Source organism: Vigna unguiculata, chromosome 6 (assembly GCF_004118075.2).
Source record: "Vigna unguiculata cultivar IT97K-499-35 chromosome 6, ASM411807v1, whole genome shotgun sequence".
In the NCBI taxonomy this organism is placed as follows: Eukaryota; Viridiplantae; Streptophyta; class Magnoliopsida; order Fabales; family Fabaceae; genus Vigna; species Vigna unguiculata.
In genome coordinates this window covers 487,573-501,202 of record NC_040284.1, presented here as the reverse complement: position 1 = coordinate 501,202, position 13,630 = coordinate 487,573, and the positions used below count along the sequence as shown (strand labels likewise).

The window sequence follows — 13,630 nt, the reverse complement described above, 5'->3', positions numbered from 1 at the left end:
TAGAAAAATAGAAAGAATGTTATTCTATTACTTGTAAGAAAATTATAAAAAGTTATTTGCAAAAGGATTAGATCCCTCCATTGTATAAGGTAAGTTTAGCTTACTAATTAGAATTCATAAAAGTGTAAATAAGTTAATCAAACATGTTTCTAATACATGTTTAAAAGTAATTTCTTAATTATATAAAATTTACTATTCCGAGGAATCATAACCTCGTAACAAAAGTAATAAATGTTTTTGATGGCCGTAGAAATAATTTTGGTGCAGCCCAAATCTGTCCGAATAACACGCGCGATGTGAAAAGCCATAATATCCAAACAAAAGCACTAAATTCTCGCCCTCTTCCTATTTTTAAGGTTTTAATAACAGCACTAACAAACAAAGCATCCACACAAAAAGAAAGAAAGAAAGAAAGTAGAAAACACAAGGAACGTGCTCTTGACGAGTTCAACTACTTTCTCTCTCTAATTCTCCTCTCTCTCTATACGGTGAATCAACGGTGAACCAAATTGATTACAAATTAATTAGCCTCATCGCCATCAGAAAAATTGGTTACAAACGAGCATACATGCATTCTTCTCCCAACCTCTAACTCTTTCGGGTTTCTCTTTTTTTTTTCCTTATCTTATATATTCTTTGTTATGAAGTTACTCGCTCCGGGTTCCACTGCCTTTCGTTCTTTTTCGTTTTCATGGAACACCCATTCCTCTGGTCCTCTTTCTACGCCTCTTTTTCTTTTAAGGGAAATTAAGAGAATGATTATCAAGAATTAATGGTTTTTTTTTTTTCTTTCTGTTAATTGGAGCAGGTGCTAGTGAGAAATCTGGAGAAGAAGGTTTTGGTGATAAGAAGGGGTTGGGGGGTGTTGTTTATCTTAATGGGGAAAGGTGACCATGGACGCTGCATTTTTTCTCTTACGAGTTTGCAAATTGGGTATGTCTTCTTCTTTCTTTCTTTTTCTTCTTTTAGTATTCACGGTTAGTTCTGATGATGTGCGATCATGGTTTGTTGTATATTTTATCACATGATTAACGAATTTCTTCTGTTGTTAAATTGATGCTGGATTGAATGTATTTATTTGTTTATTTTTCGCGTGAAAGGGGTTGAATTTTATTCGATGAGGCATGATGGGTTTGTTTTTCTCCCCGCTTAATTTATTAATTATTATATCTGAGAAAAAGTATTACTTCCACGCCCTCTCCTTTTGAATTTTTAAATTAAATTTTGTTGGTTCTTTCATGATCATGAGCTCTGCACAGCGTTGTGCTTCTTTTTTTATTTATTTTTGGATACATTTGTGTATGAAATTTGAGTTCACTGATGCAGTTTTACAGTCAACTGCAAATGGTATTCCTGATCTTCTAAAGAAAAATATCGTGATGTTCTGAACTCTGTTGCCAGTTTACCTGCATTTTTATGGTTTCTGAAGATGCAAATGAATCAGGAATGTTTTTGGCGAAGTTCTTTATGTAATTTTCAGTTCTTACTGCTTTTAGATTGTCATATTGCAAGTCACCTTTTACATTATCTTCAAATATATATCGTGTAGAACAATTGGAAAATGTGGTACAACTGTTATTGCTTCTCCTCAACCTTTAGTTATAGCAACTTAATGATTCAGCATTTAAAAGTTTTCTTTGGCTATCCAAGAACATTTGTCACAGCTGGGTGGTTGTTATCTGCTGTATTTTAATTGATCAACTATGCTGGGTTAGAAGAGTTGTTTTGTTTTTCTGTTTTTCTAATGCTGATTTATTTCTTCTTCGTGATGTGTATTCTGCAGAGACTTGCAATCTTATTTTGCAGATCTTAGCCTTTTCCTCGCAAATGATAGCAAAAAAATGTATATTTTGGTTGACAATAGACCATGGTTGAGTGACCTTGGTTCACGGGGCATACACATTTGGCAATTAATGGTTACTAAGGTTTGTAAACTCATTATTTAAAGTGATTTTCAAGTAGTTGTTGTCTTTGAATATGAATTATATAAGTATGTTTTTGCAGTCAAGGCTATCTCCCTTTGCATATTCCAAAGCTAGAAGAGAGAGGAACGAAGGCAAAGAAGTTTGTCCTCAATCAAGCTCAAGCAATCCAAAGAAACTTATGAGATGGTTATCATTGATTGAAGCAGTGGTGTTATCAAGGAAGAGAGTTTTGTTGCCTGTGAAAAACTTAAGGAATTCTTTACAATTGAGCAGTGAGCTGCATAGAACTCTCTATGGTTTTATCATATTTGAAGTTGCATGGTCTAGTGTTCGTGGTATCAACTACTATAATGAGCTTCAGGTACTCTCTTTGGCATGTTTCTTTTTATTTTCTCATTAGATTCCACACAATTTCATGTATTGATTTTTTCATTTGTTTTACAGACCGATACATCACTGGCTATAGAAGCTAAACTGATGAAAAGATGGGAATTTGATAATATTGCTCAAGCTGCAAGGTGCATGTCTTCATGGTTCTCAGGAACCCCTTCTGAGCAGATGCTTCTAAAAGAACGCCTGGATTCTGCCTCAGGTGGTAATTTGGATTCTCATAATTTTTTTCTTACCTAGTGTGCATAATGCATATGAATTTAGGATAGCCTTTATGGCTGTAGCATTTGTATTTCATGTGAGTAGGAATATAGTAATGTATAAAGAGATGCATGCACCTATTTGTATTTCATGCAAGTAGAAATATACTTATGTGTCGGAAGACATGCATGCATGCATGTCTTGCACATGCACTCACTCATATGATAGAAAATTGCTGTAAGTTACATAACACTTAGGTTGTGTTGATAGTAGTGCCGAGATATTAACTTGTTTGAATGGTAAGAAATTTAAGAATTAAAGGGAAAGGAAGGATCTCATCCCCAGATAATCTTCTCTCTAAGCATCCAATCTTCTTTTTCCTTTTCTGAGGTGGTGGGTATGAATAGTGACACTTTCATTAAAAGCTTTTAACCTTTTCCATTCCTGGCTTTTTAAACTCTATCATAACCCTTTATCCCCCATGCTCATCCTTTCATTCTTTTTATAAACCCTTGTTTTGTTGTGGCTATCAACTTCCAGCACACATAGCCTAATTCTGAAAGGTTTCACAGTCTAACTTACATTATAGCAACTAAAGGCTATAGAAATTTTTTAAATTCTGAACGAATGGGTTTTCAATGAACATTACTTCTTTGTCTGCAACTTTAACAGGGGAAATATTTTATGATGCCAGTGAAGATTTTTCTGGTGTTGTATCTGTTGATGATGATGACGACGGGGACAATAATAATGTCTGCAGAAATGTCACTGTTGAAGATATGTTAGGTACCAATGTTGCTGTATGTTCTGCTGATATAGAAGACACAACAGAAATGTTACACACACCTCCTCCTTCTGGACCTAATAAGAGACGAAAATTAATGAATTCCTTGAGTGCTGGAGTTGAAGCTGATAGCTACTCTGCAGGTGAAATTGATGACTCATTGGATTATTCTCAGACCTCTAGCTGCTTTTCTGATGATACAGCTGAAGTCACTCAAGATGATTCAGTTGAAACCACTCAAGATGATGCAGATAAAGCAACACAATATAGGGATGTTCTACTGTTATTTAGGTTTGATGATCACGACCTCCCATTTAAATTACGGGAAGTCATTGTATCTGATCTGCGATTGCTTACTTTGTTGGAGGCTGGTCTTCCATCTTGGGTCATCTTCCTTCAGTCATATCCAGTGTTATGCAATCTTTATCGTCCTTGGATGTGCCCACTTGCAAGACTTTTATATGTTTTGATATCATTTGTTACTGTTCTCATTGGATTCTACGATTTATACAAAAATGTTCCTGTTCTTAAGGCAACTGCATCTCGTATATGTGGTCCTCTTTTTGATTGGATTGAAACTTGGGAGATGGTTTCAAGGGTCAAATACTTAGGGACAATGCTGTTTCTACATAACTTCCAAAAGGCTGTTAGGTGGTTTCTTGCCTTTTCACATGCTATGAGGTCATTCTTTTCAGTTCTTGTTCAACCTCTTGTAGAATCACTGGTGGAGATTTTTGGATTTCTTCTCCCAAGCTTGAAGTTTTTGTTTGACATAGCTGAAAGCATCTTTTCTGTTATTTGGCTAGTAGTTGATACTTCTTTTGATATAGTGGGAAATGTACTGGAGCTACTATTTTCACCTTTTTGGTTTCTGTTCAATGTTGTTTGGAACATCGGTAAGTCATACGTTTTAGTTTTCTGGTACTGTCTGTTATTTGTTAACTTTATACTTCCTTTTAGCAACATAAATTGTCATCTGATATTCTACTAACTGCCTCCATTTACCTTTTTTGTATGTACTGCAGCTACATGTATCTTATATCCTTTATTTTGGGTTCTCTGGGAATTACTATATGCTCCTGTTCGTCTCATCCTGATGACATTCAGATTTTTGCCCTCAACATGTTTGTACATTTTTAATATACTTGGAAAGTTGTGGCAGTTTTTTAGTAGCATTTTTCAGTTTGCAGCAACTTCTGAAGCTACAGTGACTGCCTCTGAAGTATCCATGTGGCGAACTCTTTGGAATGATCTTTTTTCCCAGGTTTTAAGGCATTACAATATTATTTTGGATGTCAGTGGTTTCATTAAAGACTATCCTAATTTGGTATATTTTTCTTTTTCCTTTTCCAGATTTTCCGTGCTCTCAAGAGCATAGTCTATGGGTTTGTTGCCTTCTTCACAGCCTGCAATAGGCATCGACTAAGGTACAATGTTCTGTTTTCAAAATAAAAGAACATAAAATGACATTTCAAGTAAAATGTTGGTCGTGTGATAGTCGAATTATGCATTATAGCTTTAAGGACAGAGGTTGGTAAACTTGTGTTGAGCAATTGTGGTTGTCATTAATTTTGGCCAATGATCAATTTTAATTTTAAGAATAAGGTGTTGATGGTCAATTGTAAATATTGTGTATGTGTACTTTGTTAAACTCTAGGAAAGAGAAAACATTAAGCCGAAACCATGTGTTTCTCAGACAACACAGGTGCTTTGTTTACATTTAAAATAAAAATCAATATAATAAATAGAGGAGACTTGATATCTTGTAATTACAAAGATGAGTGAGAAATAAATAAAAGCATTTCTAATATATATATATATATATATATATATATATTATAATTATCTAAGCTAGACATTATTCACCATACAAGATTATATAATTATTACACTCGCACAAGCTAGAGCATATAAATTGAACATGTGTAGCTTGCTGCAAATATAATCAATCATTGGTCCTCTTAGAGACTTGGTGAATATGTCAGTCAACTATATTCACTAGAGTTGACAAATCTAGTGGTGTTATCCCGAAACTCGAGTTTTTCTCATATGAAATAACAATTCTCCTCAATATATTTGGTCCCTTCTTGAAAGACAAGATTAGAACTGATGTCGAAAGCATTATCTAGTTGTCTCACACACAATGTGCATTTTGGAAACTTTCTTAAAAGCTCTTTAATGAGTTGCTTTAGCCATATTATCTCACATGTGACTAGTACACTTGCTCTGCATTATTATTTTGCACTTGATGTAGTACCAAAGTTAAGGGATTGAAATGTTGGGCAGTACCAAAGTTACAAGTTTGTGTTTGTGAAATATTTCTAGCAGTTATAAACACACATTGACAACAATAGTAAAGGTGGAGAAAAGATAATGATTACCAAAATTGTGATCAATTGTACTAGAGTCAATGATCCAAGGGCTAAGGGAAGGAGATTGAGAGTGATAAAAAAATGAAATACCAATGTGTGCCATCAAACCAATGTTACTAGTGGATTGGTTGGTGTGTCACACACCATTTGAGAAAGTCCTCAAACATTACTAGAAATTGGTCAGCCGGTAATGTAGGAGCAACATATAGCTTAGCAGTAGATATTTGAGCAATATTATCTGAACGAGGGGGTTTGAGGGTGTTTTCCTTGCAACTTTCAACACATCAATTATATATCCAAATCGATGACAATGTTCACATTTTGGATGATTTTTAAATTAATTGTGAGAGCATACATAATTATTACTCTGCGATGCAGTGTTTCCCTTGCAAAAGAAGTATTTGTCCTAGTGTTTATTTTTTGAGAAATATAGAGGAGCGTAAGTGATGCTGAAGTCATAATAGGGTTCACTGCTGATGGGAGCTCATTAAAATCACGTAAGGCAACATGAAGCCGCCTAAGATATGCAGACATAGGACCATCAAAATGTCATGGTGCAAGAACTGTTAAGAAATACCATGGTGCAAGAACTGTCATCAAATGTGTGCCTTTGGTATAACAAGCATGACCCTCACTCCTAAATGAACAACATATATCGTGGAGACGAAAAGTAGATTTGAGTGAGGTGTGAATAGTGGTGCTATAGGGTTGAGCAACAATCTTTATCCATTGTTCTCAATTTGTGTTGGAACGAATTTAGAAGTGATAATGAGATGGGATTTGTAACTTAACCTACGTAACCATGACTTGATTTCGGAAACCCATGTGAAATAGTTATACTCGTCTATCTTCTCAATACTTACAATATGGTTAGAAAAGACAAAAGAATCTGTTTTGGAGGTTAATATTGTGTTGGAAGATTTTATTTTATTTTTCTAGAAAGCTGGAAAACAATAAGATAACCTAAGAAGAGGGAAAACTAGATGAGATCACCAAACAAACTAGGATGGAGCCACAACCACGCGGTAGGAGGCGACTTGGGTGTGGGTTGGTTGGCCATACGTGGCACTAGAATAATGAATGTGGTTTTGGGAGAAAGGTCCACAAAAAAAAAAAAAAAATCCTTGGAGACAATTGGTAGCTATTAATACAAGTCATGGGTGTAAAAATTTATGTTTAATAGAGGTAGTATACTTGATAATCCCACAAAGTTGAACATTAATTTTACTTCATTTAGTTGAGATGGTCAAGATAATCTTGACCCTCAGGCCTAAGAATCATAATTACTACTTTTCAACTTGTTAGTAATAGTAGGGCAATGACAAAGTTGATGAATCATAGAAGCATTAGGTTTTGGAGTGGTCATGGATTAGCCTCGGATAGGAGGCAAACAACCAAAGAGTGTTAAAAACATGTAGATAGAGAATAACCAACCCAACAAAGAATAACTAGCCAATGGTGATGTTGTAATGGAAGGAGGAATACATATCCATAACTAGCATAGTAGGGCAAGTCTAATTGCAACTACAAAAGGACTTGCTAGAAAGTTCATTGAATGAGTTGTCGTGTGCGACAAAGGTGGTGATGGAAAATAAAAAGTTGCAAGTAGGGTTCGAGGGCATAAGGTGAATCATTTGTCAGAGGAGTCATTGCTAGGGTTTGTCATTGCACGCCATGTGATGCTGATGGTGGTCGTTGATGGTGATTATATCGATGGTGAATAGTGAATTTCAATAGGAAAGAGCAATCTTGTCAAATCCAAGGATTGTAAGTGGATCAGAAAGAAGACAAAAATCGTAAAATGGGTTCATAAAATTATGTATTATTAAAAATAATATAAATGATAAAAATAATTCATACATAATTCATAAAATGGGTTCATAGTTCATAAAAAGCACATGTATAAAACTAATAAATTTATAAATTCATAAAAAATTGTCATGCTATTTTTTCTCTTCAAATTCTAAATAGAAGCTAGGCATAACATAGAAGAGCAAAACCAACAAATGTGGGGAGAGAAAAAGGAGTAGAAGAAGAATAGAGGGCAGTGAGGGCGACTACGAAGGTAGCGAGGCGGGGGGCGTTGGCGATAGCTGTTGTAAATGCTGATGAAAACACGAATAAAATGGACTTGCTGAGGCATGTATATTCAGTGCGTTTAAGGATTTATTTGTGGTGTATTGCGCAGATCCCCAAGGATATAACAATAACTTTTCAGATATTTCCAAGGAACACAGAACTAGCGAGATAAACTCTGTAAGAGTAATAACTCACAATATAAGAGAAGAAATAAAAAGGAGAGAAGTTGAGAAAGTGAGAGAAGATCTGTGTTTTGGAGGAGGGAAGTGATTCTGTTTGTAGGCAAATGATAGAGTCAGCAATTTGTGTCGCACAACGAAGAACGTGGTGTCACCCAAAACAAGTGGAGCAACGTTCTAATCTTTCGTGTGAGGAGGCACCCCTAACGGAGAAAATCCCAAAACTGGAGGAACTGCTTATTTGTTGATCTCGTGGCTGAGGAGAAACCGAAGCTATCTGGACTAAAGCAAGCAGCGTGGATGAGGTGTGGTTGCCTCCAATCTCGCACAAAGATACATAAGCCACATCTTGCTCATATCTCGCTTTTTGATTTAGAGATTTATTGTTCTGGAAAGGAATAGAAAAGAAGTAGAGTATAGCACATACCTTTTGCAATATCAATTTTTGCAGCAATCCTCGACATATTACAAAAGGTAGGGGATAGAAAGAACAAAAGAAGAAAATCATGGGTCTCATATAAGATGTAATGTATCAAAGCTTGTATTACAAGCTATATGAACCTGTCCTAGATTGAGAAATTTAACACACAGTATAGTTGGTACAATAAGCTATATAAACCAAAAACACTTAATGTGTGTTAGCGGTTTATCAATCACAATATACCCTCCAATTCTTGTTGTTAACGCTGTTTTGTGCTTACTAGGTCATGCACGTGCTTGATATTCATGAGTGCTTTAGAGATCTTGCTAATATCTCATGCAAGTTTCCTCACTTGATACTCATATAAGTGATTTTATCAAGTGTATGCCTTGAATCATACCCTACCCATAAGGGATATGAAAATTATTGAAAACTTTGTTAAACTAAAATTCTTACACCATTTAATTTTATTTACAAAGTTTAACCTTTCATGGATGCAGTATCTAGAACTTTCACATACACCATTGTATTAGACAAAATTGATTTAAAATCAATTTTAGTGCTAGAAGAACTAACAAATCACTTGTTTTTACCCATATGAACCTTATTTATAGGATCTCAAATAACAAAGGTTGGGTTACCATCACTGGTTTTTTTGCAAGTGGCTTGAGTCCCATTCTCCTCGATGTTTCTAAAATCATGTTTCTCCTTAGGGGTTTCATCTGAAAACATGTTAGATTCTATTCCAAGTTCACATAGTCAATGGAAATTGTTGCACTTTTCAAGAGCTACTTCACTAAATTATGTCTCAATTGTATATGTTTGTTATTTCCATTGTAATTTTTGTTTCTGGCTATATCTATTGCCAATTGGCAATCACAATGTATTGATACAAATGGGGTTCGTTTCATTCCTAGTGGAATGTTTGCTAAGTTTTTCATGCACTCATCTTTACTACCAACCATTTCAAGAGCAACAAGCTCTGATTCCATTGTTGATCGTGCAATAATTGTTTGTTTGACTGATCCATTGACCTTCTTAAGTATGTCATAAGCCTTGCAAGTGCATTCCAACGTTCCTGACTAGGACATTGAGTCTACCTACTCAGTCTAGCTACCGAATAAGCAATGTCTGGTCTAGAAAAGCTCATCAAATGTAGTATGTTCCTAATTATCTAGGCATACTGAGTTTGAGAAATGGATTCTCCTACATTTTTCTTTAATTTAGATTTAGCATCATAAGGGGTACTCACTAAATTGAAATGATAACATCCAAACTTGCTAAGAAGTTTCTCAATGTATTGTTCTTGGGATAGTAATATATTATCTCCTTCCTTATTCTAACACCTAAAATCTCATTGTCTCACCCATGTCTTTCATTTCAAATTTAGATCCTAGAAACAACTTAGGTCTAGGGACTATCTCATTCCATGTAGCAAAGATTAGCTTGCATCCACATCTAAACATATAATGACAAATTCACCGTTTTCAGATTTAGGACACACACATTTATCAACACTATTAGGTGAAAAACCATCACAAACAAATTATCACAACCCATACAAAGATTTTTATTCATATTAATTCATTTAAAATTGTATATCAGTCTCTATATATACAAAACTCTAACACTATTTAGTAATTACAAAAAGATCACTAGAATCTTCTAACAACATTGAACAAATTCTATTAGTTTCTAATAATACATTTAATATTCTACTAACTTATAGTAGTGTATTTAATATCCCACTAGCAACACCCCAATCTTGCACAAAGATTACGAGGGCGGTGATCGCCGTTGATCGTGATGGTGGCGAGTGTTGGGAGTGCAAAGGCGGCAATTGCTGGTGGCGGCAATGGTGGTGTCGACAATGGTGATAGTGAAGCTCGTACTTTGTGTGGGTCTTCTCCATTGAATCTGATATGCGAAACACAACCCTTCCAGAAAAATCAACATGACCACACGATCCTCCACTCCAGCGAACATGCTCGTATAATCGCTTCGATCCACCCAACTTCCGATTCGACCTCCATGTCAATTCGCTACTTGGTGAGGCAAACTCAGGATCGTGCGAGTTTGCAAAACAATAGGAAAAAAAAAAAACAGAAACCGAAAACATTTACAATTTCTAAAATGTCTAAACCTACGAGTAGTGGTTCCATAAGGAAAGGAAGGATTAGAATTCACTTCTCAAAATAGGAAAAAAAACAGAAACTGAAAACATTTACAATTTCTAAAATGTGTAAACCTATGATTAGTGGTTCCATAAGGATTAGAATTCACTTCTCGTTATACTCTTGATACTAAGTTGAGAAGATATGAAGAATGATGTGTTTAGACGACAATCGAGAGCTATTCAATTTATAAGGGAGAAAACAAAATTATAGAATAATTAGTTACCGTATTTTAGGTTAATAACATAAAAAATTACAGAATCAATATAATTGATCCTAATATCATTAGTTACTATATACATAACACTCTAAAATCTACAAGATTCCAACAATAGGACATAAGGAAATTTGGAGAAATAAAGATTTTTTGATCTGTTAGGATATTCCCTGAGATATTTTATTATCTACAACACTAATAGTTCTGAACAGTCACTAATCAATGAAGTAATGTATGTGTCTAACCTTGATTTGACGTAATCCTATGCAGCATCTATAATCATGTACAGGAGTTTATCCGAAGACTATATCGTGCGTGCCAAAGATCGCGGCAAGGTAACTCTGGAGATCGTGGAAAAAATGGTTTGACACTAAAGTTGGTGAGAACTCTAAAATGGAGTGTGATGCAACTCTTGTATAATCAGCTTTGTGACTTTTCAAATTCCCATTCCATGCTGATTTGATATTTATTTTAGAGGGTAGCTGAATATCAGGTTTGAGAAAAACTGGCTTATTAAATGATTTTAAATTGGGGTTGTTTGAAATTGCATAAAACAAATCCGTAACATGTTGCTTCTAGGAAATTTAGTTAGTTGCTTCTCCTCAAGTCAGAGCGTTGCTCCATGTTACTTATACTAGTTTGTTGTTGAAATTAAAGATTTTTATTTTTTTAGACTTTTAAAATCCAAATGTCTTTGATGGCATTCCTTGGTACTTTCATGTTGCTTCTGTGTGTGGAAATAAACTACCATTTCAAACATTTTATAATCCTTAACGCTTACTTTGCAGGCAGAAGAAAAGAAGAACGTTTGATTGTATTTGACAACAAATTATCTTTGACGATTCTAACATCAACACAACACGTCATTTTGGGTAAACTCAATAGACTGCTAATAGCAATTTAAGATTTTTTTCCTCTATAGACAAATTTTGATTTTACCTTCTCCCCCCTAGAGTTCTCCGAGTTTCTTTCTTACATTTGTCTATGTCTTGATGAGTTTTACAGTCCAAATTACATTATGTACATTATGTACAGTACACTTGTAAATTATACTCGATGTATATTTTTTTTTTTTCTATATAAACGTATTAATTGGAGAGTATGACATTCCAACTACGTTGGTACTTTACATCTTAAGAAATGTTCCTTGATGATATTTATTATTTAAAAAACAACAAAAAGAAAAAGGGATAAAAACAAAAATACGAGGATTAAACTAAAACTTATGTAATCAAGAAAATTTATACTAAATCAATCTGTTTCTAAAAAAATCTTGCTTTAGACAATATTTTCAAATCAAAACGAACTTTTGCTTCAAATCCACACCTAAACTTGCTAAACTCTATAAACACACTTATTACCTTCTCTAAATATGAGAGATTTTAAAATTTAAGCATTCACTCCTGGCCGAACAACATTTCCATCTTCCTCTATAGTACCAAAAGAACAATATTAGGTTTAGCGAGAGATAAAACTGCTACCGTGGTCAAGCCATAAAGAAGTCAAACCGCGACCGCAACCAACTTGATAGAAAGCATAACACCCATAATCTTAGCCTTCAGAGCACTATCGATACTATGAAGAGAAACCACTTATGTGTTCCCCTTTGTTGCCTCTGAATATATTAGCAGGAGTTGTAAACTCAGGATTTTCATAAGCTGTAGTGAAGAGGAGTCATCTTTGTTTTCCCATTTGCTGCCACTAAAAATACTAGTAGAAGTTGCAAAACCAGGATTTCTGTAAGTTGCATCCCTTTTCCAAACAACCCTAAGAATTTTAGAAGCTTTGCTAACATGAATATTGATATTAAAAGTCTTCAAAACAACAAACTCATCAATACTATTACTATCACCTTTGTAGAGATTACCAACATCCCAATCCCTACTATAATAAGATTCTTAATAGAAGGAATGTGAATCAGATCACCAAACTTTTGAAAATTTCTCATTTTGTATATGCCTTAAATCACTTGAATGAAAAGCAGCCATTCATATGTCTTGAATTTGAGTGTTGCCCAAATCATTAATAACCTGTAAAAGTAGAAAAAAAAGACGGAGCTACAAAATATATATATATATATATATATATATATATATATATATATATATATATATATATATATATATATTATGAAATTTATGGATGTCTATTGAGTTGAAAGCAGTTACGTATGATTGATTGTTATTGATGTTATCATTAGTATTGTAACCATTAAGTTGTATCTCTTGGGTTGCCTTTTGTATTTATAAATAGAGACTTCTCCTATTGATAAATGACACACATAAAATCAGTCTCTACTCTCTATCAGCATGAATGCACGTTATCAGCACGAAGGCTATACAACTGAGTTAGTAGAAACATTTTCTTTTTAAGGACAATGCTATGTGTACCTCAATTCAGGCTATTTCTAATCCTTTCTTTATTGTCAATCTTTTCTTATATTCTTTTTTTTTTGTGATAAAAAATTATTTGACTTTATCAATTTTCATATTTGTCTTATATTATTATTATTGTCTATATTAATTTTATAGTTTCATAAATAAAATTTGATTATTATCAATATTTTATGAGTCAGTTTTAAACAAGTCAAACCTTACAAAATTTGAATTTGTGACTTTTGATATTACAAGGAAAAATTATTCATCTTGAGTATTAGAGGTTGAAATACATCTAGATGCAATGGGTCTTTGATGATACTCTAAAAAATGGAAAAAAAAAAGAAAGAAGGTGGAAATAAAGCATCTAAATATCTTCTTATGGTCAAACAAAACAATAAGTTTTAATGAAAAATCATGAGACCAAATTGATTATGCTTCATTCCCAGAAGTGAATGCAGCAATATCCATGAGACTAAATTGGTTATGTTTTTTTCCCATAAGTGAATATGG

General features: G+C 34.0%; 1 protein-coding gene across 2 annotated transcripts; it reads left to right on the top strand.

Moving 5' to 3' along the window:
• Positions 1-377: 377 nt before the first annotated feature.
• LOC114187780 lies at positions 378-11,839 on the top strand. Of its 2 annotated transcripts, XM_028076149.1 has the most exons (11): positions 378-711; positions 809-933; positions 1,784-1,925; positions 2,005-2,286; positions 2,370-2,517; positions 3,189-3,302; positions 3,444-4,196; positions 4,326-4,564; positions 4,654-4,727; positions 11,013-11,121; positions 11,531-11,839. In XM_028076149.1, the coding sequence occupies exons 2-11, from the start codon at positions 878-880 to the stop codon at positions 11,552-11,554; spliced, it is 1,941 nt and encodes a 646-aa protein (XP_027931950.1). In that variant the 5' UTR covers positions 378-711; positions 809-877; the 3' UTR covers positions 11,555-11,839. The 2 variants fall into 2 exon arrangements, with proteins under 2 accessions (XP_027931950.1, XP_027931949.1); XM_028076148.1 differs by having other exon boundaries at positions 3,189-4,196.
• Positions 11,840-13,630: the final 1,791 nt, after the last annotated feature.